Source organism: Suricata suricatta, chromosome 6 (assembly GCF_006229205.1).
Source record: "Suricata suricatta isolate VVHF042 chromosome 6, meerkat_22Aug2017_6uvM2_HiC, whole genome shotgun sequence".
In the NCBI taxonomy this organism is placed as follows: Eukaryota; Metazoa; Chordata; class Mammalia; order Carnivora; family Herpestidae; genus Suricata; species Suricata suricatta.
Window position 1 is genome coordinate 83,170,725 of NC_043705.1, and position 25,706 is coordinate 83,196,430.

Sequence of the window (25,706 nt, forward strand, 5' to 3'; positions counted from 1 at the left end):
CAGCACGGAGCCTGCCTGGGATTCTCCCTCTCCCTATCCCTCTCTCTCTCTGTCCTCCCCTACTCTCGCATGTGCTCTCAAAAATAAATAAAATGAAAGAAAATAAAGCAAAATACAAATAAAAGAGAGGGAATTATCATTAATATACCATTTGGAGTTCAGAAATATGCTCTCTTATTCTAAACCATCATAATGACCTTTCAAGCAGTTTCTCAATACACACTGCTTTCCCTCCTATCTTTCCAGGAGAAAGTTTTGCATTAGGATACATCCTATTGAGTTCGACTTCGGAAGGTCTCGGTCATGGTGATTTAGGAATCTGACCACCTTGTCCACAGCTAGTAACACCCAGCCACAAAGCAGTTGTATTCCCTTATTTAATGAGCTGCAATTGCTAATCCCGCTTCTACTATTCTCCTTTGGAAAAACAATGATTCTCTTTACCTCTGGGGGCCATTTTCTTCCCATGGTGCATGAGATTTGTTTCTTTGGGTATCAGGGCTGTTCTCATTCTTTGCTTTCTTAAAGCTTTAATTAAAAAAAAAAAAAGGAAAATAAATTAACTAGAGAATAAATGGGAGTTAACATGCATACTTCTTCAGTGAAATTGTTTAACAAATGTTTTAAAATGTGGTATTTAAAATTTTTTTTAATGTTTATTTATTTTTGACAGAGAGAGACACAGAGAGAGACAGAGTGCAAGTGAGGGAAGGATAGAGTGAAAGGGAGACACAGAATTCACAGCAGGCTCCAGGCTCTAAGCTGTCAGCACAGCGCCCAACACAGGGTTGGAACCCATGAACCATGAGATCATGACCTGAGCCAAAGTTGGACGCTTAACCAACTGACTAGCCCAGGCACCCCTAGAATATATTTTTATTTACACTTGTGACTCATTCCAAAAATGGGGTGCCTGGGTGGCTCAGTCAGTTAAGCAACTAACTTTGGTCAGATCATGATCTTGTGATTTGGGAGTTCAAGCCCCACATCAGGCTCTGTGCTGAAAGCCCAGAACCTGGAGCCTGCCTCAGATTTTTTGTCTCCCTCTCTGTCCTCCCCACTTGTGCTTGCTCTCTCTCTCTCAAAAATAAATAAGCGTTTAAAATTTTTTCAAAAAAATACGAAGTAGCAGCCTAAAAGAATTCATGTCTCCAGCAAGTACTTCTGGGTCTCCCTCCACCTTTTTTCCTAGTATTACTGTTTTAAGTCAACTGTTAAGAAACTTTGGAGAGAGACTACCTGAAGGACAGGAAGCTAGGGCAAGTGTTAAGGCAAGAGAAGAAGACAGCTGAAAACGAAGGAAAGCCGCAGTCTCAGGGCTCATGGGACTTACTGCCTCTTTTCATCTCTGGACTTGGGTCTAAATCTGCACAGGTGGGTCAGCTCTGGACAGGCTCAGGTGACCCAAATCGACCTCTCCCAGTCCCCAGCTTCCCACATATCTTGGCTTCCTCCTTCCAAATCAGAATGACTTATAAATGCTGTTTCCTGACCTAGTATCATCTTTCTGCCCTAAGAATGTAAATATAAATGAGTTGGTTTTCGATCTAAACAAATTGTTTTAGACACACATGGACAGACAAAGAAAAGCCTTGGGCCACCAGTGGGGGAGGGGAATGTATTACCTCTCACTCCCCAGGAATATCAGTCTCAGAAAAAGATAGAGCTGCTCCCAATCCACATTTAACCCTGGCCTTTTGAGGAATCCTCTATCTAACTGTCCTCTAATACAGTCACAGCAGGGCTCTTTAAGAGCCAACAAAGAGAGAGCAACAAATGACAAGGTCATTTTAAAAAAGGAAATTAAACTTGTATCCTAGCATACTATACCCATAGGGAATTTATATAAGCCTGGGGCAAGAGGGTGGTTCAGTAAGTTAAGTTTCTGACTGTTGATATCGATTCAGGCCATGATTGCATGGTTCGTGAGTTTGAGCTCTGCATCCAGCTCCGTGCTGTGTGGAGCCTGGTTGGGATTCTCTCTCTCCCTCTCTGCTCCTCCCCCAATTGTGCTCTCTCTCTCTCTGCCCCTCCCCTACCCATGTGCATACTCCCTCTCCTTTCTCTCAAATAAACTTTTTAAAAAAGCCTAAAAAATTATAGCTTTGACAAAGGCAGTTAACTCATTGCATTAGCATATAGTATGTAGGGGAGCCTGGGTGGCTCAGTTGGCCAAGCCTCCAATTTCATTCAGCTCAGGTCATGATCTCATGGTTCGTGAGTTCAAGCCCCGCATCAGGCTCTGTGCTGACAGCTCAGAGCCTGGAGCCTGTCTCCCTCTCTCTCTGCCCTTCCCCAGCTCACTCTATGTCTATCCTCTCAAAAATAAAGACATAAAAAATTTAAAAAATAAAATAATTTTTAAAAAAGCATACTATTTTGAAGATCAAATGCCCAAAGTAAAATCTGACTTTCAAATCAGGAGAAGTAATAAATATGGTAGACACATAATACAACAGTAGAAAGTGTGTGTGTTTAATAAATCAGAAAGAACAAGCGAAAAGAGAAAAGGGAGATTGAGAAATTCAGTTGGGAGATGAAAGGGGAAATGAGCTAGAAAGCGAAAGGTAAAGAATAATGAAATCCTGGGTGGCTAATTAATTGCATTCACTCCCTAAGCCATTTCTCATCTGGAGCTTGAGTGGGAAAACCTGGTGGCCCTTCAGGTATCAGTCCTATTGGCAAGAATGCGGGTGTAAAGAGTACTGAGCTCCTTCTGTACGTTCTAATTTTAGTATATGTGCTGCTGAAGCGAGCGCTCCTTCTGTACATTCTAAAAAGGCCTGGGATCTGAATTTCATGCCAGATTATTGTTCTTATGTTGGACTTACCATAAGCGTACCCTGTACATACAGATTAAGCTGACGCTTTAGCCACAGCTGTGAGGCTGACTAGGCAAATGTGGTCAACTCTAGTGTATGCAAAGGCAAAGAACCGGTCATTCCAAAAAGAATCTTTATATAAAGGGAGTGTCCTGAACTAAACAAAAGAAACTGTAAGCAAAACCCTGAGAAAAACACCATAACCTGAGAATCCTCATATCTTAATTATTTTGCCAGGAAATTATAAACTGTATTCCTCCACGTAGCCACAATCCAACTGAATGAAGACACCATTATTTACTAAGAAAAGATGGAGGAGATGATCAAAGAAGTCTGTCAAGGTCATGTATTTCTGACTGCTTGGACTTCTCCATGATGTAGGGAGCTATCTCTTCAGACAAAGTGAGCTGGTGAAAGCCACTCATTGTATTTCTCAAATGCTGGTCCATGAACATAATTGGAGATAGGAAAAACTGACACAGAAACAGCATCTTAACAGAGAACAAGGCTGATCTTTCATGGAAACAATCCATGTAGTATATTGAGAGAAAGTCTTTTGCTGGGGACTGCTGCCGGGAAAATTGATGCAGAGGACCATGACAACTCTTTATACATATGCAATCAGTGACTTCTGAGGTCCTGTGCCTCTAAATGCTATAAACCCTCTTTCCAGGGCCACAGTTCAGTGCACTGCAGTAATGAACACAGCACATTAAACATGAATATCATCTACATTATTTCACAGGTCCCTCTGAGTAAGTCCATTATATCATGCTATTTTAGAAAGCACGTGGAATTTTCCCTGGGCTGCCGAGAATGCAGACCACAGACCGTCTGGTCTGTGAGTTCACCACGCCAACAGGAACACTTCCTTCACGTGAGAGAGGCAGGTCCTGAGGCTTCTATTCCACTGTCATTTTTCAAGTATTCTTTGGCTCGCAGACTATTTTGATCAAAAGTATTAACTATTGAAGTAAAAAGATTCTTAACCTTGCCAACAGGAAAAAGTGTTTTTGTGACAGCACACAGTAGTCTGTTCTTTCAGTAAACCAACTGACCTTTTTATTGGTGAAGGTGCAGTAATTTTAGTTGTTCCTTCATTTTCTCCACTTTCCATGTTTGCTGTTACTCGATTTATGCTGTTTGATCCTAGTAGCAAAGAGGGGGAAGGAAAAATGGAAAAAAAGAGACAGTGGTGAGAAAAACACAAAGACGACAAAACATTATTTTAAAATCCAACTTCAAGGACATCATGGTGCACTTTATTGATAAGTTATAATTCTAAATATATAATGAATCGCCCAATAAATCTGAGGCACTATTTTCCGACATGTACTAAGCCTTCAACACATAATATTGTTCAAGAAGGTCCAGGATATGACACCACTTAAAAATGGGCCTTTTTGAAACTTTAAGAGTTAACTAAGTCTCCACTTCATGGCTATTCTTTGGACTGTTAAACTGGGATTCTAAGATATTTAACACTATACACTTGGTATATCAGACCTACTAACCAGTCCCTAATAACTACGTTGTGAAAAAATTACTGTCTTTTTGGCATGCCATGATAGTCCCCATTCTAAGATGCAAATGACAAAAAAGAGTAATACAGATGTGATTTCTATCACTCACATGGAATAAAAAGGTTTTCAAATGTGTTTTTTTATGCAAACATCCCTAAAAGCCTTAAACTGTTTAAAAGCTACTATTCCACATATTTGCACATAGGCTAGATGTACCAGCAGAGGGAGCCCCCAGCAGATACAATGTTGGAACTCATGATCCAAATAAAGGTATGTGAAGTGTCTCGGCCCAGGCAGGAAGTCTGGATACCATTCTCAGAACAGAAGCTAGTAAGTCTGCAGGGGTCATGCCATATGGGCAGTGATGATCACTGTTCTCAAGGGCATGCACCTCACTCTGGGAAGTGCAAGAGAAACAGCAAGGGGACCCCCAAAGTCCTTGTACAATTAACTCTAGGTGTCACGCAGATGTGTCTTCTTCAGAGCAGCATCTTGCAGAAGTATGTCCAAAGCTCAAGTTCTTTGACACTAAGAGTAATCACCACTGACCACTGATAGTTTCTGAGTCATGAAGTGAGGTTGTAATACTATTAAGAGCTAGTATTTATTGAGCACTTACTATGTATCAGGTGCTACCCCACGTACTTCATGACTATTTACTCATATAATCTTCAAAATAATCCTAAAAGGTTCATATGATCCACGTTTTTAAAGATAAGATAAACAGGCCTTTCCCAGGGTCCCATAGCTCATGAGTGGCAGGAGCAGTTTTGAAACCCAGCAGTCTAGTCCCAGACATTAGCTCTAAAACCACCATGATACACGGGTTTCCATGTGCCACCTGCACCCCACCCTCCAACAGTTCAAAATTAAGGGTCCACTGGGAGAGACAGACTCTTTATAGAACACTTGGAGGGATGCTTGACTACTCATCAGGTAAAATAAACATTAATGAATACACCTTGGAGAGAGAAAACAGTGGTTTCAACTAAGAGCTCCAAAAATTATTATTATAAAGAACCTGACGTGGATTCAATATCTCAATTTTGTTCCTATTTTGTACTTCTAAAATGGAAAGGTAAGACAGAAGATAGATATTAAAAGCATTAAAGGTAAGTTTATGTTGGAGCAACATTCAGAATTCAGGCATCGGAAAGTAAGTTTGGAGCCTACAGAAAATTTCACCAGATATGACAAATGGAACAAACCAGTTCCCCTGAATCACCCCCTGTGCTATCAGACATCGGCAGTAGCTGGCCATTGTCTATTTTTCCATGACCATGAATAAAAATCCCAAGCTCAGACTCCCTAAGTTGCAGGCACGAATGTGAGATGGAGCTGCTTCTCAAATGTGAACTCTATGTGGTGTGGCCCTGCGGCAATGGCAGGAGGGATTGATTCATTTGCACTCTAGACAGTAGGTGTGCACTAAACATTAATATTTTTATTGTTCCTAATAAAACTTTTTAAAAATGTGGTATTGTTTTCAGCAGGTAGTACTAATTTATAACATAAATGAAGGGACCTTCATGTACCTAGGGCTGTATCCCAGACGGGCGGTGAAGGCTCTGGGAGAGAGAACACAGCAGAGAGCCCAATACCCAGAGTCAATACACAAACAGAAGCAGCACTAAGTAAAGGTGAACATCATGTTAACCAAACTCCTGTGTGACTAGCCTAAGAATAAGCCCCAGTTTGCTGCACTTCTCATCTCTTTAGACTAGTTTTTTCTTAGTGTAACAACCAATCACCTCAGGGCAAGTGAAGGTGCTTATCAGGTTTGCCTGTTTCCATCTATCTGAATCTTTTTTTTCTAACATTTATTTATTGGGGGGGGGAACGCACTTGTGGGCAGAGAAGGGGCAGAGAGGGGGAAATAAAGATCCAAAGCTGCCTCTGTGTTGACAGCAGCACCCCCCTACCCCATGTGTGGCTCAAACTCACAAAATGTGAGATCATGACCTGAGCGGAAGTCAGATGCTTAACCAACTGAGCCACGTGGGTGCCCCTACCTGAATCTTCAAAAAATTAATTAAAGGTAGACAAATCCAGGAATCTTTTCAAGTAGCTAAATTTCAAACTATGTATGTGTATATACCTTACAAACAAACCAATATCTGGTTAGTTATACCACCCAAATAATTTTTGGGATAAAAGACAAGATAGATGTTTTTCCAAAAGAATTTCAGGGGGAAAAAAAAATCACACACATGCTGTCTCTCAGACATTCAAAAATTGTTTATAAGGCTTCTTCAAAATAAACTGTGTGACTGTCAAGACTATTTTACTAAGAGTCATAGGACTCTCATATACACAGCATAAATAAATAAGGTATTGGCAGTAATACAATCTAATACATGGTTCTTCTACATTCCAAACAGTAGATTACTAACTAAAAACCTATATATATGTATTGCCTTTCTCTATGTGAGCTGGACAAGCCTGGGGCTTAAAAGCCTCATGAGGAAAACAGACTCCAAGCTACCTACAGACTACAGACTACTGCTACTTACAAGCACTACCTTACTGGGAACACTTCTGAAGTATCCCTTCATATGACATTCATATGCTAACTATAAATTACTTTTTTCTATTTGTGGATGTAGCCGTTTTTAAAAAAGCCCTGATGAGGCAGTAATTGTTAGCTTTCATTATGTTGCTAAAGGCACACTTAAAAGTAATAACTAGGGGTGACTGGGTGGCTCAGTTGGTTAAGCATCTGGCTTCAGCTCAGGTCACAATCTCATGATTGTGGGTTCGAGCCCCGCATTGGGCTCTGTGCTGACAGCTAGCTCAGAGCCTGGAGCCTGCTTCAGATTCTGTATCTCCCTCTCTCTCTGACCCTCCTCTGCTCACGCTGTCTCTCTCTGTCTCTCAAAAATAAATAAAAATTTAAAAAAAAGTAATAACTATACTTTTAGAACACTGTATTTTAATTAGTTAGGTCAAATTAGTAATATATTGCACACTACCATTTGAGAAGAAAGCTAGGCAATTCAGTAAAGTTAGGTTGTGTTGGTTACCGAAATCTACAAAGGTAAAAAAGATAGGTTACATGTTATTGAGGTTTACTGACTTTGTGTTGTTGACATGCACTACTGTTTTCCTTTCCCAAGCTTCTCCTCCCCTTATCATACCTCCTTTCAGAATCATCCCATCTGCATTAGCTCAGATGCTTGGGCTACAGAGACAAGGTGAGCTGACAAACCCATCACGCTAAAAGGCTAGTGTATTATTGGCCATGCAATCATTCTATTTCATTTAAAAATTTTTAATGTTTATTTATTTATTTATTTATTTATTTATTTATTTATTTATTTTGTCAGAGAGAGGAAGAGAGAGAGAGTGTACACATGCCAGAAGGGGAGGGGCAGAGAGAAAGGGAGAGAGAGGAATTCCAAGCAGGCTCTCTGCTCTCAGTGCAGAGCCTGTCTCAGGGTACTGTGGGGTGTGCAAACTCAAGAACCTGAAATCATGACCTGAGCTGAAATCAAAAGTCAGATGCTTAACCAACTGAGACGCCCAGGCGCCCCAACAGTTCCATTTTAAAGAGGAAAAGGGGAAGTCAAATATTAACTAAAATACTTAACTGATCACAATGGAATTTCAGGCAGTGATCTAGGAGATATTTTCAGGTTGGAAAAATCTTCCCCCACTCCTTTTTCATTGTAAGTTATTACATATATGAACAGTTTAACGAAGTATTATAAAATGAATGATGTTTTAAGCACTATTCACTTCAAGAAATAAAACATTGAGGGCAATTTTCCTACACTGCACAAATCATTCCATTTGGAGCAATTCTTTCTTTTAGATAAAGCCAAATAGTTGTTTACCATCCAAAACATCTAGAAGCATGAATTATGTGTATATTTCATAAGATGTATTTTTAAATTATTTTTAAATTATTAAAAGTTAATAAGGCCTCCAAATCTTAATAAAATGAAGGACACATCACTGTACCACTTCATGACTATTAGCACAGTGCTTTCCACAAGGTGAGTATCGATGAAGGTCTACTATGAAGGATGTATTCATTTCTGTTTTTTCACTAGAAGGGAAAATTCAGGATAATGATGCTATTTGGTAGAAGTGTCAAAACTAAGTTTAAAAAAAACCCTGTATGTGGAGCTATGGGAAATACAAGACAAGAGGACATGTAGCTATATCCTACAGGACCAGGCTACTTTTTAAAATTTTGAGAGCTACCTTCTGGCATAACTTACTATTCTATTAAGTGATGGCTACAGATGATCTTTAAGAGATCAGTTATTGGCATATTGTTATTAAGGTGCCTCATAAATCTGTATTTTATTCTTAATGTTAATGCTATCAAGGCCATTTAGAGTTAGGAGCATCCAATTCATTATGTATATTGTTCACATTAAAAAGACAATGGGCTTTGGGGTGCCTGGGTGGCTCAGTCAGCTGGGTGTCCAACTCCTGATTTCAGGTCATGATCCCAGGTCATGAGATCAAGCTCCACGTTCAATGTAGAGCATGCTTAGATTCTCTCTCTGCCCCTCTCCCCAACTTGTGCTCTCTCTAAAATTTAAAAAAAAAAAAAAAAGAATTAAATTAAAAAAAGAAAAAAGACAAAGGCTAGTCACATTTGGTAAAGTAAGCTAATCAGGGGGTTGCTACAGTTTCTTAAAGAGACAAATTTAGCTCTTGTGATCATTTTTGTCTCTGGACTGTTAGTCGCTACAGCTTAATATGGGGCCACACAGTTCTCCACAGTTCAGACAACACTGCAATGCAAGTGTCCAATGCTCTATGGTAACTTCCTTGTCCATTTTTTAACATCTTGTATGCAAATGTTTCCAGCCTGTGTGCATCAGACCATGAGCAGGCTTTTGTGTGGTTTGGCTCTGTTCACGTTTGAGTGCCCTCGTCTTAAAATGACCCTCACCTTCAGTTCAGGAAGAGTGGCTGTCAGAAACAAAATCAACTTTCCCAGGATCTATTTAGCTACTTGATCTGGAGACAATTCTTAAAAGTCATTCATGTGATGTCAAAATTTAGTGATGGATATGCATGGATTTTCAATTACAAAAACACTTTGCATTTAAAGGGGGAATCTCACAAAATTTGTAGCTCAATTTGAAACCTATCAACCTAAATAAATTTTTGATGTCATTTAAATGTTGCCAATGCCTTTAATTTACAGAGTAGGCATGAAGATAAATGTGTGACATTAAATATATCTGGCAAGTGACAATGCCTTATTCTGTTACTTGAGGGAAAGGACAAACAGCCAATTAGTGAAGCAGGATTTCAATAAATAAATGATTTCATTTGAAGAACACTCAAATATGATAAATTTGTAAACTTTAAAGTTAAATTTTATCCCATTTTCATTTTCTTATCTAAATAAAAAAAACCTGTATTTGATGCTAAAGACAAATAATTAGGGCAGATTACAACTATTCCCAACACAACAGATTATGTATTAGATTCCAGTAAAACTAATCTGACTTCATATTACCTAATCCCATGCAATTTATCAGAAGAAATGTGATATTCATGAATTAAGAATGAGCCTTTAAATGGAAATACAGTTCAGTGCTAGTTATTACAGTGACAATACAAAGTCACTCTGCCTTGGTTTCACCAACTTCAGACTGAGTACTATGGAAAAAAAACCGCAGAAAGTATAGTGAGTTAGCAAAATAAGATTTTTCTAACGTCACAAATTATGGTCAAACAGGAAAATTTGGCAAAATGGTTACTCATTAAATTAGGCAAAACACAACTGAATCTCGGAACACAAAATCTGGAAAATAGAAGTATTTCAGCATTCAGTGGCTAATTCTTTAAAGTTCAAATGTCTAACATCAACCCATTCATCCCAAACAGGCAGCCAGATCCCTGCTTTTTTAAGAGTTTCTTCATTCAAAAAGCCCAAGGGTGGTTTTTAAGCAGTTACTGCTTTACCAAAAACACAGTCTTTTAAGACACTGATTTTGCTACATGTCAACTGCAAGATTAAACAAGGCATTCTGCTAAAAAGCTGGAGGCTAGATTATAAAGAATTGGGTGTGGAGGAGAAAGATGCTAGGAAAATATGTCTACACATGAAAAATCCTTTACCTGGTTGGTCTGCTTCCAATTTCTCCCTCCCCAACCCAGTACTCTCCTGGATCCCTCTGCTTTCCTCATTACCCAAATGATCAACTTGGGAGTGAGAGCTGGGTGGAGATGAAGGCACTGCATCTTCTGCCCCTTTGGCGGAACTACCAAGGTACGCACTCCGAGGGAGCTGGTCACAGACATCCTTCCTCGTGGGTCAGAAAGGTAGGTTCAAAAACAAGAAAGGCACTTCTGAACCTGTGAAGTCATGTGCTCAGTCCCTGAGGTCCTCAGAGTAGAATGAAAGGGCTCTAGCTAAAGAACTTGTGATCTGTACCCGTGCCAGCTGGAGGGGCTGCCAGACAGGGTAGCAGCAGAAGGGTGCCATCATTCCATTCAGCACCCATAGGCTCAGTGACAACACCTGTCTGTGACTGGCTGGCTGGAATCAAGAGGTGGCAAATCACTGAAATACCAAATTTTCTTCCTGTGATAGGAGGACCCATTTCAAGGGAGGAAGACTGAGTAAATGCTCACATCCAATCCTGGCAATACTCTTCCATTCCCACCAACCCCTCCAACGGGACCACACAATTTAGAGCAACACACGGCAATCCTTCTCCAAGTCATCCTTTTTTTTTTTTTTTTAAAACAAAATCTGAAGCAGGCTCCAGGCTCTGAGCTAGCTGTCAGCACAGAGCCTGACACGGGGCTCAAACCCACAAACCATGAGATCATGACCTGAGCCAAAGTCGGACGCTCAACCGACTGAGCCACCCAGGCACCCCTCCAAGTCATCTTCTGGTAATTTATCTCATCTGGTGCAGGCAGGTGGACAAATCCATCTCTAAACTAAAGTTGGTTCTGCTTCACAGGAATATGTTAGACCCCTGCTTTCGAGGGTTTTATTTGATGCAGTTATAACAGCATATAAAATATATACAAAGCACATATCATTGTATATAAAAACTGCTTTTAAAAGGCTTATTTAGTTGAGGTAAAATTGGGAAAATTCATATTTTTTTCTGCTTCCATAGTTTGAGCTCAGCTCTAGGAGGCCTTAGAGTTCTTTCAGCTTTTCACTCAATACTAAAAGAATCTGAAAAACTGCTGTTCCCTAGTGCATGTTTCTAAGGTGATATAAAACATTTTTATCAAATGTTTAAATAATTTCAACTTTTTATGGTGACAAATGGTAACTAGGTTTATCAGGGGGATCATTTTGTAATGTATAAAAATATCGAATCACTATGATGTACACCTGAAACTAATAGGATATTCTATGTCAAGTATACTTCACTTAAAAAAAAAAAACCTTGAAATAATACCAAAGTATGTCATTTGCAGCATATAGAAAATACTGACACTCTAAAATGGAATTGTGTCACAACTCTCTTCAATGCATCCAATGTAATAGAATATGATAGAAATTGGATACCCACAGTCATCTATTTTAAAAATACATGAAATAAGTTTACATTTGGAAATTTCATGGCATTCTTTTTTCCTCTCATATTTGCATTCCAATTCCACCTTCTCCCAAAAACCTATCCCGAAGTAATACATGTTGTATACTCGAAAGTTTTATTCACTTCTCTGTGACAAAAAATAAAAACAAATTTAAGTTTTATTTCTCATGACCACAAAGCTCTAGGTGCTAAAAATTTTCTGAGTCATAATTACAATTATTAATAGATTATTAGTATACCAAACTAATGTTGGTAAATAATAAGAGCAAAAAGTAAACTTTTGTTGGAAAGTAATGCTTATTAATAAGATGAACAAGGTAGTTTTGTTTTCCCGGTGATAACATAAATGATCTGACTTCAAGAATATTATTTTATGCTAGAATAAAACAAGCCAGCAATAATTCTATTCCTGTTTTTATTTGGATAGATTTCAATGCTGAGAAATCTTGTTCACATAGATAAGTAGAATTGTATGTAAAGACATACTAACAGTTATATGTCTGGTAGTGATATACACCTAAAATTATTTCAAATACTGTATCAAGTGACAAATCAATTGGGTCCTCCTTCCATTTTGTCCAAAGTCAAAATGAGGAAATGACTTAGAAAAGGAAGTCGTTAATAATTAAGGCCATTTAGTTTTCAGACACCAACTCAGGAGGTTTTTAACATTTAAGGACAAAACAGTATAATGGCTTCTGGATGAGGACAAGGTCTGCCTTTCTTTTAAACAATAGGAAGTGGTCCACTGGTAAAGGGCAGGCGGGAGAGAGGGGCCAGCATGTATACTAAGGCAGGTAGATTCCCATCAGGAAAGAGAATCTGAAAGGCAAATAAAACAAAATTGTCTGTGTCCCCACAACCCTTAAGAAAGTCCTCCTGGGGCCCCTGGGTGGCTCAGCCAGTTGGGTGGCTAACTCTTGATTTCAGCTCAGGTCATGATCTCAGGATTTGTGAGATCAAGTCCTGCATCGGACTCTGGACTCACGGATCCTGCTTAGGATTCTCTCTCTCTATATCCCTCCCCTGCTTGCAGGGATGTGTGGGTACACCACCCGTCTCTCAAAATGAATAAACAAACTTAAAAAATGCATAAATGAAAATAAAAAATGAAGTCCTCCTGTAACCTCTTCCTCACAAGGAGCTGTATACCACAGCCTGAAATCTACTGCCCTAATATGGTCAGCCTTCCAAAACCACTTCCTTCACAACATCATAGATTACCTTCAGCCGAAAGCAAATTACCCTACTGGGCACTTAAACTCCTTCAGAGTTCCACTCTATGACACTTGATACATTCTGCCCACATGTAAGTTCACCTTTTACCTCTCTAGTCTGGCAAAACAGCTAAGTGCAGAAGAGAAGTCCATTTATTTCTTAGCTCTGCCAATTTACCCACTGTGTGATTGTAGACAAGTTATTAAACCTGTCTGGGCCTCAGGTTTCTCATAAATAAAATAGAAGTATCACCAACTACTTCTTAATAGGATTAGATAATTTAAAGAAAATGCTTGGGGTGCCTGGCTGGTTGAGTTGGTGGAGCATGAGACTCTTGATCTCGGTGTCATAAGGGTCAGGCTCTGCACTGGGTGTGGAGTCTCCTTAAGATAAAAAAATTTTAACAATAATAATAATAAAGATGAAATAAAAAAGTGTCCAACACAGTGCTTAGTTTTTAATAAGTGTGAAATAACTGCTTTATTATATTTATATGACCAAGTTCTTCTAAATCGGGGGCCAGATTTTATTCATTTTTTCCGTGCTTCATGGAAAAGAGTTTCCACTGCATGTTTTTTCCAACAATTCAATTCTCACGGACACTGACTGGGTGGCCTGCAATTTAACTCAGTTCTCATCTTGTCTACCTAGAGATAAAGTCAGATCCCATAGGTTAAGGGTTGATTCCCTCAAGATTGCCTCCTCCTCAGATTAAGTTGCTAGAGGGATTCTCAGAACTCAGAGAAACAGTTTATTTACTAGATCACCAGTTCATTATAAAAAGATAACCCAAAAATGGCCAGATGCACAGGGAAAGGTAAGAAAAAGGGGCTCTGAGCACCACTCACTGCATCTCCACGAATTCACCAATCCCTCAGATTCCCATCCTTTGGGTTTTTATGGAGACTTTAATACATAGGCACAAGTGATGAAGTTGTTAGCTATCAGAGATTGAACTCAATCTCCAGCACCTCTCTCCTCCCCAGAGGTCAGGGGCTGGGGCTGAAAATTCCAACTCCCTAATTATGGTTGGCTCCCTGGCACCCAGCCCCCAGCCTTAGGGACTTTCCCAAGAGTGACTTCACCACCTTGGTTCAAAGAAGCTTGCTATGAATAACTAAAGATGTTCCTTCACCTCTATCGCTCTTATCACATAGGAAATTCCACTGGTTTTAGGAGCTCTGTGCCAGAAATGGGAATAAACACCAAATACATATTTCTTACTATAAACCACAATATCACAAGTCTTATGCCAAAGAGATGCTCAACAAATTATTGATGAAAAACAAGGGAAAGGGAAAATAAGTATCATTTATGGTAACTCACTAGAGCTATGATATTTGATACACTGTAGGTCTTTAGTTTTGCTTGCTTTTCTAATTTTGGTAGCTATGCATGGAATGCTAAACTTAACTCACAGGAAGAGTGGAAATATTAACATTTTAGAGAAAATCTAACCAGACTTGCCATATATTAAATCTTTTACAGATTGAAAATAAGTATCTGCTTCAAGGTTCTTTGCTGACCAAAATGTCCCAAAGAACTTAGAAGTGGACTAACTGCTCCTCTATAGATGAGTGGAATGTACTGTCTTCTCAAGAATATCTGCAGAAACAAGTAGACTTAAAGAAGTAAGGAAATCAGGCAACAGTGGGAAAAAGCCAGGGATGTATATTTTCAAACAATCTAACACCTTTCACCTTTTTAATTTTCCATTTGCTTTCCAAATATACTCTAAGATATCAAACACGTGGATTCAAACACTGCTCTTATGATGTGTGTAACCTTGAGTAAGTACTTACTGTTTCTGGGCATCGGTTTCCTCATGAGTAAAATGAGACTATCACCCACCTTCCTCACGGGATTACCAAAGAAGTAATGTTATCCACTGTTAAGATGCAAGGAAACCAGACCAAATTAGGGATTCAATTTAAAGGACACAGCAGGACCTCAGAGTGGAGTTCATGGCTCCTGTGTCCTACCCTCATTTTCCTCTCAAAACTGCACTGTCCTTTGGTGTTTCTCAGTGAATCAACTCCATTCTTTCTCTGCAAACCCACTTCTCTGTTCATCAGTATGCCTAGTACCTGGATTGTAACTAACAGTAGCCCCAAAAAGGGTGGCTCTCCACCGCTGACTGACTCATCTTCTGGGCTCCAATTCCAGCTTCTCTGGAGAAGGAAACTGGGTGGTTTCCTCAGGTGCCCCGTGCTCACCCCAGGAGAGAGGGGAGGGGCAAGGCCATTGTTACAGAGGGATTTCCTGTCACCCCTCAGGACACTTGGTTCCAAGATCCACAAAGTGCATTGTTCAAAGTGCCAACAAGGACACCTGCTTGGCAGGAAAGGTGGGTTCTTTTTGCCTCACTCCCCCTGCTTTCCCTACACCAACCCAAATAACCCTGAACTCCAGGAACTAATGCCAATCATTTTTCACACTGATACCAATAAGTAAGGAAAGCAGATACAGAAATCAATCCCAGATTTGTCAAAGTCTGAAGATGCTGACAGAGAAATCACTGTGAATCCTGAATCTGAGAGTAAAACAAAGCTGTGAAATCCTCAGATGTTGTCTGCCTAAGAGTTCTACCTCAAAACCATTCTGAACAGTTGACATATACCCTTGAACCTCCATCTATGAAAAAAGATGGGTGAAAAAGCAGAAAAATTTACCTAAATGGGCTGTAAAATCAAGGCAGAGTCTCAGGAATTGTGACCACGAACAACTGTAAAGATGGAACGAATTAACCTTCCTTAATTTCTAAAAGGACAAGTAGGTTCACGAAAGGACTAGTCTTTGATTATGTTCACTTAGAAGTCAAAGGCAGAGATAAAGCCATGCAAAAACCTGTCCAGAAACGCCTCTTTGTGTACCTGGTAAGATATCACTAATTTCTTTTTTTTTTTCTTTCAAATATGTATTTAAATTCTAGTTAGCTCACATACAGAGCAATATTAGCTTCAGGAGTACAGTTCAGTGATTCATCGCCTACACACAACACCCAGTGCCCATCATCACAAGTGCCCCCTCAATACTCACCACCTATCTAGCCCATCTCCCACCACGTCCCTCCATCAACCCTCAGGTCATTTTCTATCTTTAAGAGTCTCTTATGGTTTGTTTTCCTCTCTCTTTTTTTTAAATTTCCTCTCATATATTCATCTGCTTTGTTTTTTAAATTCCACAAATGAGTGCAATCATATGATTATCTTTCTCTAACTTATGTTGCTTAGTGTAATACACTCTAGCTCCATCCACGTTGTTGCAAGTGGTAAGATGTCATTCTTTTTGATGGCTGAGTGATATTCCTGTGTGTGTGTGTGTGTGTGTGTGTGTGTGTGTGTGTGTACACATCTTCTTTATCCATTCATCAGTCGACAGACATTTGGGCTCTCTCCATAGCTTGGCTGTGGTTGATAATACTGCTATCAGGCCTCATGCTATGGTGCATGTATTCCTTTGAATCTGTATTTGGATCCTCTGTGTAAACACCTAGTAGTGCAATTACTGGCTCATAGGGTATTTCTATTTTTAACTTTCTGAGGAACCTCCATACTGTCCTCCAGAGTGGCTGCACCAGTTTATATTCGTACCAACAGAAGATAGCACTAATTTCTAACCATGAGTTAACCAAAGAGGTAAAATTCAGATTCATCTAGTCAATTCAGATTAAAGAAAAAAAAGCTTAAAAAGCTGTAATAAGGCACTGCTTGTTGCAAATAATTTCAGTTTGTCAATAAGAATTTCATTTGAACTTAAGTTTTAAAGAACCAGCTATACTTTTTGTATATAAAAGTATACAACAACATTATATATTTCCAATGAGAAAAATGTATTTTGTGATCTGGGAAGATACTTTCCATATCTAATAGGCTTCTGAAATGATAATTAAATTTAAAAATACTTTAAAAAAGATTTCCAAAATCCTTTTTCATATTTGGTCCTTTTAACACAATGCAGAGATGCCAGAGTGAAGAAAGAAGTTTAGGAAGAAGAGGGATCTTTAGTGATTTTGTACCCAATTCCTTTATTTTATAGATAATGAGATGAAAGATAAGAATATGGAATGATGGTTATAAGTCACAGCCAAGTTATACCAGGAATTCAAATTTACTCAAGTTGGGTACAACTGTTTTTCTCCCTCCTACTGTACCGCGTGACTTCTCGATGCAGCTGCCTCAGGCATCAGCTAAGAGATAATCCAAGGCTCTCTCAGCAGGAATTCTTCCAGTCCAGGTCAGAAAGAAGCAGGAATCACAGAGCTAGATCATTATTTAGTAGACTGATCAGCTAATTCCGATTTGTTACCTTGAAGAACGACTGTCACAACCACACACCCTCTAAAACAAAGTTAACACTGTTAAATTTTCTAGAAATCACCTCCAAAACCAGCCACATAACACTCCTGGTCAGAATGCCTTCTTCTAATTCTCTTGTATGATAATTCATACTAATTTCTTCCCTTCCTGTCTTCTGCTGACCCCCACAGGACAAGCAAATACTCCACAATGCCCATCAGGTGCCCAGGAAGGTGCCACTGTGTTCTTCCAGACATTCCTCAGAGTGCCTAGTGATTCTTCTCATCCAGATACCCTCCAGATTCCAGAACATGCGGCACTAACAAATCATTTCACCTCTTTGGACCCACTTTTCCTCATGTACAACACAAAGTGACTGTCTTACACTTCATCTCATCCAAGGACTCTGGACCTTCCTATCAGCTCTCCTCCTTTGAAACCAAGTATGCTCTGACTTAATGGCCTATAACACAATCTTCTATTAAAATGTACAGATATGGATGGGTCTTATGTTCCTTGGCTTAAAGATTTGGGTTGTATCTGTTACAACATAGTGGAAATTCCTAACATTCGAATTTTGTAGGATCAGCCTTGTACTGTTACTTGTTCCATAAATGATGATGCATGTTTCCTAGCATAGCTATCAGTATCCCCCTCTAAGCTTTTCAAAACTCTATTAGAAACCTGAATGTGCATTTGAAATCACTTTGTGAACTCAAAGCATTCATGACAATTATCTGTAGAGCTTTTTGTAAAGTACAACATAATGCAAACATAAAAATGAAAATGTTATTAAAGAATATATAGTGAAAACACCGTCTCCCACTACTGATCCCCAGTCTTTCAGAAACCCTTTCCAGAGCCGCTGATTACTAGTTTCTTTTCTTTTTGAATGTTTATTTATTTTTGAGAACAAGAGAGACGGGGGCAGGGGAGGGAAGCAGAGAGAGGAAGACATAGAATCCAAAGCATCAGGCTCTAAGCTGTCAGCACACAGCCTGATGTGGGGTTTGAACCCACAGACTGTGAGATCATGACCTGCCTGAGCTGAAGTCAGAAGCTTAACCAACTGAGCCACCCAGGCGCCCCAATACTGGTTTCTTATGTATTCTGTCAACAAGCATATATGTATGTACATACATACTTTTATATAATGGGACCATATTTTATGCTGCTGCTCTAATCCCCTACTTTTTTTCCTTGCTTACACTATATCCTAGAGATCACTCTCTGTCAGCAAAAATTTAGCACTTTGTATTTTTCCTCTCTACATTGACCTGGGTTCTAATTCCAGCTCTGAGACCCTTGACAAGTCCCAGCCTCCATCTTGTCACCTGCCCATTATGAGTCACAGCATCTTTTCTGTTTTTGCTTTGTTTTATGGGTTTTTTTAAATTTATTTTTGAGAGCCAGAGAAAGACAGTGTGAGCAGGGGAGAGTCAGAGAGAGAGGGAGACACATAATCTGAAACAGGCTCCAGGCTCTGAGCTAGCCGCCAGCACAGAGCCCGATGTGGGGCTCGAACCCACAAACTGCGAGATCATGACCTGAGCCGAAGCCGGACGCTTAACTGACTGAGCCACCCAGGTGCCCCTCACAGCATCTTTTAAAAGAAATCGGTGATGGGGTGCCTGGGTGGCTCAGTCAGTTAAGCGTTCAACTTCAGCTCAGGTCATGTCTCACGGTTTGTGAGGTCAAGCCCTGTATCGAGTGAGCCTAGGTCCACTCCGAGCTCCACACTCTCTCTCCCTCTCTCTCTGTACCTTTTGGGATTCTCTCTTTCTGTCCCTTACTCACTTGCATGCTCTCTCTCATAAACAAACAAAAAAATTTTTTAATAAATAAAAGAAATGAGTGAGATACTATCTGTAGGGTGCCTAGTGTACAGTGGTGCTCAATGACTGCTGGTTATTAACATTCCTCTCCCTGCAGAGCTCCTCCGGGAACCTGGCCTTTTGTGGAAGACTATGTAGGATTACAAAATTAGGCCAATACGAATTCAAATCCTGCCCTCAGATTTCTTGTAAAAGGGACATGGTATTTCCAGCAGATACACAAGTATTCTTTTATTAGGCCAGTTCCTACTAATGGATATTTAGGTATTTTCCAGTCTCTGTAATAACAAACACAGCAACAGGCTTCCTCATGTTGTATCAGTAAATTAGCTGATCTAATAACATACTGAGTTTGGGACTTGCAAAATGCCAGATCCAGGGCCCTGAATTCTGTTTTCTTCAACAACTCTGCTTCCCTCTCTGAGCTTGTCATCTGTTTCCACTGTCTGCTTGACATGAAAAATGCACTTGGGAGGGCCTACAAACTAATTTCTTCAAATAGGAGAAACCACGTTAACATAGAAGATGAAATGATTACCTGAATTCTAAAACTATCATACAAATTGATCATTATTATGAATTCATTGTAAGGAGTTTGTTCCCAATTCAATAACCCACAGAATCAGAGAAGAAAACTGGCTATTCGGAGAAGTAGGTACACAATAACCAAGACAACCCCCATCTCTGGAGCTGATAATATTGCCACCAACAGCTGCCCTGGGGTACACAGAGATCTGTAAGCAGGCAAGACAGAAAAACCTACTCTCAGCTGGCACTGTGACTTGCCCACTTTCCTTACACCCTGTTTATATCAAATCCTCTGGCATAAAGGGTACATAATTTCTGAAGCCCCAATCACTGTACTTCAACAACTCTCTCCACCCATCACCCTCAAAAGGCCACACCTCCTCCTTATAATCGTATTATCCTTTGTTTGTGAGATTGATGCTATATGGTAAATAAATTCACAGACTGACAAGTGGACTCACAGACTGGTCCACACTGTGTTGAGAAAGAGCTCCTTTGCTTTTGTAGAGGAAAACCCACATATACCAACCCCTACATGTCCCAACACTACGCTCTGCCCATTTCAGACACAACACCCCGAGAACAACCTGTGAGGCAGGGAGTAATATTCTCATTGACAAAGAAATTGAGACTCTGGCTCATAACTGTCTTCATAACGCAGCAGGGTTAGGAAATGGACTGCAGAGGTTGCACCCAGATTTATTATTGTAGCTCACCAGACCACACTGCTGCAGTCTCACATTGGTTTCTACTCATACAGCTCACATTTCATCTACTTAAAAAAAAAAAATCAAAAACAGGGGCTTGGGGGTCCAGATCATGACCTGGCCTCAGCTCAGGTCATGATCTCGCAGTTTATGAGTTTGAGCTCCATGTGGGGCTATGTGCTGACGGCTCAGAGCCTGGAACCTGCTTCAGATTCCGTGTTTCCCTCTCTCTCTCTGCCCCTTCCCTGCTTGCACTCCCTCTCTCTCTCTCAAAAATAAAAATAACACCACCAACAAAACAACAACAACAAAACTTTAAAAATACATTTCTGGCTGCCATAAGCCAAGCTGGGCTTCTGCTGATGCCACATCTCACACAATGTGCTAATCAAAGGAAGTACCTAATAAATGATTATCACTTTCTTGACATTACTATTTTCCAACAGCCCAGAGCTATATACTGTATCAACTGAACTTGTTCTTCACTGTATTAAAGCACTTCTCCATCTCTCCTGCTCTGGGCTGCACCCACCTCAGGTCACCAACAGATGCTGGTCAGCTACTCATGTGTAAATCATTTACCGCAAAGGCCGGAGCTGTGCGGCACCCACCATCCTCTGGTGTTGGCCAAGTTACCTACTAACAACTCCTTGCTTGTGCTGGGAGTCATGGAGTGTTGAGTCTGATTTAGTGATGCCCACAGGGGATGGTAGGGAAACCCACAGTGACAGCACACCAGCTGTCAATTAGAGGTTCCAAAGAGGCAGTCCACACATCACGTGTGGCCCTCAGGAAGGTTCCAACTTAGCACACAGGAGACTTTCTTTAAAATGAAATTGCCACTATTCAAAATTCTGGAAAGTTTACATAAATACTCACATATTATGCTTCCCTTAAAACACTGGGAGTATTTGGCAACACTGGGTCCACCCCCCTGCACAGAAACAAGTGGCTTGGCCTGAGCAGTAGCTATCTGCTTGCAGACCAGCACAAACCAACCTCGTGCAGAAGTCATTTTCCTCACCCCCAGGCATTGTGTTTGCAGTGTTTCCCACAGATGTTGAGTGGGAATGCCAAAATGTCACCAGATCTTGCTTTTCAGTCGTCTGAAGGCTACACTGTAACTATTTATTTTTGTTCATCAGTGTGGTGTCGTTAAGAACCGACAATGCCGTACCAGACAATCACAGCATTGTTTATCCATTGCAAATGGCTTCACCCAATACTTTTCTTACAGCTAATTATGAATTATAGCTAGATATTCTGTCTGTACTGCCTCCTTGAAGCTGATTCTCTTCTGATGGGAACCAACCTATGTGGGCTGCCAAGACCCTGTCAGAGAAAGGGCTGTACAAATACGCACTTTTCCTTCCTGCCCTCTCGCCTCCTGCTTTGCCCACAAGCTCTGTCTGAGGCCATGGGGATCTGCAGGAAAGCCCTGGCCGCCTGCCCTGGCTCTGGGCTCCTCGGGGCGGGGCAGCAGGTGGGCTGGGTGCAGGGCTCTTGACTCTGGAATGCACTTCCTCATAGAGGTGCCAAGGCCTATTCTTGGAGGATTCTAAACACAATGGCTTTTTAGCTACCAGGGCATTTATTATTTGTGACTGAGAGGTGGGAAAAAAAGTGTCTAAAATTTCCAGACAACTGAGGTGCAAGTTAAGGGAAGTAGTCACTGAGTTTGTCTAAATTATTTTAACTTAAATAAAGGAATGTTTTCTATAGTCACCAATCATGCACTATCAATTAATGTTATAAACTAACAAAAACTGAAAGCCTCCTATCACAATTAGTTTTTTTTATTATTATATATAAATGTTAAATGAGGTGAGAATCTATGCCAATAATTCCTGGAACTGTAGTTCTAAATTTCTGTTTTAGGGAGAATATCAGCAGTATTTAATCTATGAAAATTAATAGCTGGCCTGTTTAGAGTAGAAAAAGAAAATCTATCTTCTATTAAACCATAACTCCAGGGGCGCCTGGGTGGCTCAGTCGGTTAAGCCTCCGGCTTCGGCTCAGGTCAGATCTCACGTTCGTGGGTTCGAGCCCTGCGTCAGGCTCTGTGCTGACAGCCAGCTCAGAGCCTGGAGCCTGCTTCAGATTCTGTGTCTCCTTCTCTCTCTGCCCCTCCCTCTCTCATGCTCTGTCTCTCTCTGTATCAAAAATAAATAAGAACATTAAAAAAATTTTTTTTTCAAATAGGTATAAAAAAAAAATAAAAAAAAATAAACCATAACTCCAGGCACGCCTGGCTGGCTTAGTTGGTAGAGCATCTGGCTCTTGATCTTAGGATCTCGAGTTCAAGCCCCACCTTGGGTGTATAGATCACTTAAAAAATTAAGATTTTAAATAAATAAATAAACCGTAATTCCTTTTTGCCAAATACAGTAAAATCTAATTAACTTCTATGTCTCAAAATCAGCTTTCTGCCATTTTAACGGTCAAAATTTGTAAATGAAAATTTAAGTAAGTGTGGCAGTGTAATTTAGTTAAGTAGTATTTTTGTTTCCCTTTGGTCAGTGAAAAGTAATTTAAAAAAAGACAAGAGCTATTGTTCCTTTCCTGCCCAGCCACCCGTGAATGGGCCTCCGGAATAGGGAGGGAAGGGGCTGCTCCCAGCAAGCTGGGGGTGTGGGAGGAAGAAGGGACAGGGCTGGAGAAACTGCCTGTGATGGCGGGGAAGGGGACAGAGGCCAGAGGGCTAGGGCAACCTACTGACCTGCAGGCCACTCTCTGAGGCATCCCTCCCCTCCTCCAGGCAGCAGAAACACTACGGAGGACTTACAGTGAGGTGTCTGCACAGGCCTGACCCTAAGCACAGCGGGCTCTCAGGAGCTCCCGAGACCCCTCCCTCTCATCCACACATCCCAGCCCAGCTGTGCACAGAGCTGGGCTGTCTTGGGGCCTGGTGGGCTGGGACAAGGAGCACAGCAGTGACTAATGTAGGTGAAGACAAGAAGACCCTCTTCAAATATTCTGCTCCAAGTCTGACCCCACCATGACCTGAGAAGTAGGGCATGGCTGAGCCTGGGTCACCACCAGCTGGATTCAACTGAGGCTCACAGTAGAGCACATTTGAATTAGAAAAAAGGAAAATGGAAGAGTGGAGAAAGCAAAGCAACATTAATCGCTGCCTCCACCACATTCTCCCCATGTGTGTGACAGCCACTATGACACTTCATCATAGGCATTTGTGAAAGTGCTCCTTCTCCACCCAGGACAGTCACACCATCAAAGGAAGGGTCCATCTCTGGATCCCAGAACACATCGCAGTTTTGTGGAATCCAGGCTTGAAAAGTCAGACTAAAAGTAATTCAAAATCAAAGTGAAATGTGTACACAGCAAAGGCTGACTTAGTTTCTAAACACAGCATTACTTAATCCTTTTTATATTAAAAATGGTTAAAATGTACCATTGTTTAAAATACATGTAATAAATTAGCATGAATGTTTAAAGCTATCACTCCAAGGAGATTCACTTTAGTTATATTTATAGTCTTCAAATTTTCAAACAGCTTAAAATATCTAAGAACTAAAGATTAGTTGAATAAATTATGTGTGTGTACATCTGTGTAAGAGAAAATTATATAGATGCTAAAAAGGTGCTAAGAACATTTTGAAACTTATTAAAACTTATCTGTGACATATTATTAAATAAGAAAAAGATTCTAAAAGATTACTATATTGCTTTTGCAGAAAAGATATACAAACAACTTGAAGGCTATATAATAAGTGTTAACTACTAGGAGAATAGAAATGAATATGAAAAATTTTCTTTTGGGAGGAAAGTTTCTAAGTTTCTTAACTTTTCTAAAACAAATGTGTATTTATGTATGTATTTTTAAGCAATCTCTACACTCAACATGGGGCTTGAACTCAAGACCCTTAGATCAAGAGTCACATGGTCTACCAATGGACCCAGGCAGGCATTTATAATAATAAATGTTTAACATGCTGCATTTTAAAAAGATCTCCCAGATGCTGAGAGGCTGTCCTTGAAAAGCCTGGGTGGTACATTAACCACACCCTTATCCCCTACAAACAGAGAGTGTGTTTTAATACAACACAAGATGAGTGGGGCTGTGAAAGTTCAAAATCATTCCCTGGGGTTGTTCTCTGCATAAACCAAGAGAAAAACAAAAATAAAATCAAAAAGTTTTGTTCCTAAATTAACCAGCTGCAGTATTTGGGCTTCCAAGGAGAGCCACACACCCACACATACATAAAATGTGCCACAGAGGTGGGGCGTCTGGGTGGCTCAGTCGGTTGAGGATCCAGCGGTTTGTGGGTTGGAGCCCCACGTCAGGCTCTGTGCTGACAGCTAGCTCAGACCCTGGAGCCTGTCTTCAGATCCTGTGACTCCTTCTCTCTCTGACCCTCCCCCGCTCATGCTGTCTCTCTCTCTCAAAAATAAATAAAAAACATTAAAAAAAATGTGCCACAGAGGCAGTGATCTTTATAAGAGCATATGAGAAGAAAAGGAGCAAGGGAGCAGGTTTGTGCACAAAGCATGTGTGATTCTGCATCTCGAGTACAATGCGATGGTGATTTGAAGCAAGGCTTGCTTTTGATAGTCTCAGTTGGTCTCACTAATTTCATAAGGCACTGCAATTCAGAAACAGCATAGGTTTGAAAGTTTGCTCATTAATTATACCACACTGTATTTGATCCAAGTAGAATTTCAGACTGCTCGTATGCAAAGGTAAATACAAATTATTAAGATAAATATATTAAATAGCTAGAATTTTTATCCTAAGTTACCTATGTATGATATAATCTTGGACAAATGTGCCTTTTTAAATCTTAAGTTTCCTCATCAGCCAAACAGGGATAACGATAAGACATTACGTGGCAAAGTAACCTACTGCAAAGTTAATTCATGCCACTGCAGAACCAACAGGAAGAATTTAATTCCCTCCTGGCTCAGTGATGGGGCGAACCTACACTCAGATTTAATTGGACCTCAAAACAGTAAGTCAGTGACATTCTCACACCAGAAGCAACAGAGCAGAACGCTTTTCTCAGAGGCTTGACATAAGGATTCAAGAAAACAACGGATGTCATAATGCTATGTCAGTTGTCATGCAATGTTCAGAGAGAAATTACTGTTGTTAAAAACTCCCCTCGCCTGCCACAATATGGTAAAAACAAAAACCAAGTCACCTAGGCTCTTATCTCAGCCCCACACTTCTCTAGCTGCTGGAAGCATGTCTTCCTCATCTGTAAAATGGGAGC

At 40.3% G+C, this 25,706-nt stretch overlaps 1 protein-coding gene across 7 annotated transcripts in view; it reads right to left on the reverse strand.

The window, feature by feature from the left end:
• EPB41L4A (erythrocyte membrane protein band 4.1 like 4A) overlaps positions 1–25,706 on the reverse strand; it is a 250,929-nt gene that overhangs the window by 45,801 nt on the left and 179,422 nt on the right. For all 7 annotated transcript variants that reach the window (XM_029942700.1, XM_029942701.1, XM_029942697.1 and 4 more), the window contains 2 exons: positions 3,881–3,971; positions 445–528 (listed from right to left, as the gene is read on the reverse strand). In XM_029942700.1, the coding sequence (XP_029798560.1) occupies positions 445–528; positions 3,881–3,971 (175 nt within the window). The remainder of the gene's footprint in view (positions 1–444; positions 529–3,880; positions 3,972–25,706) is intronic.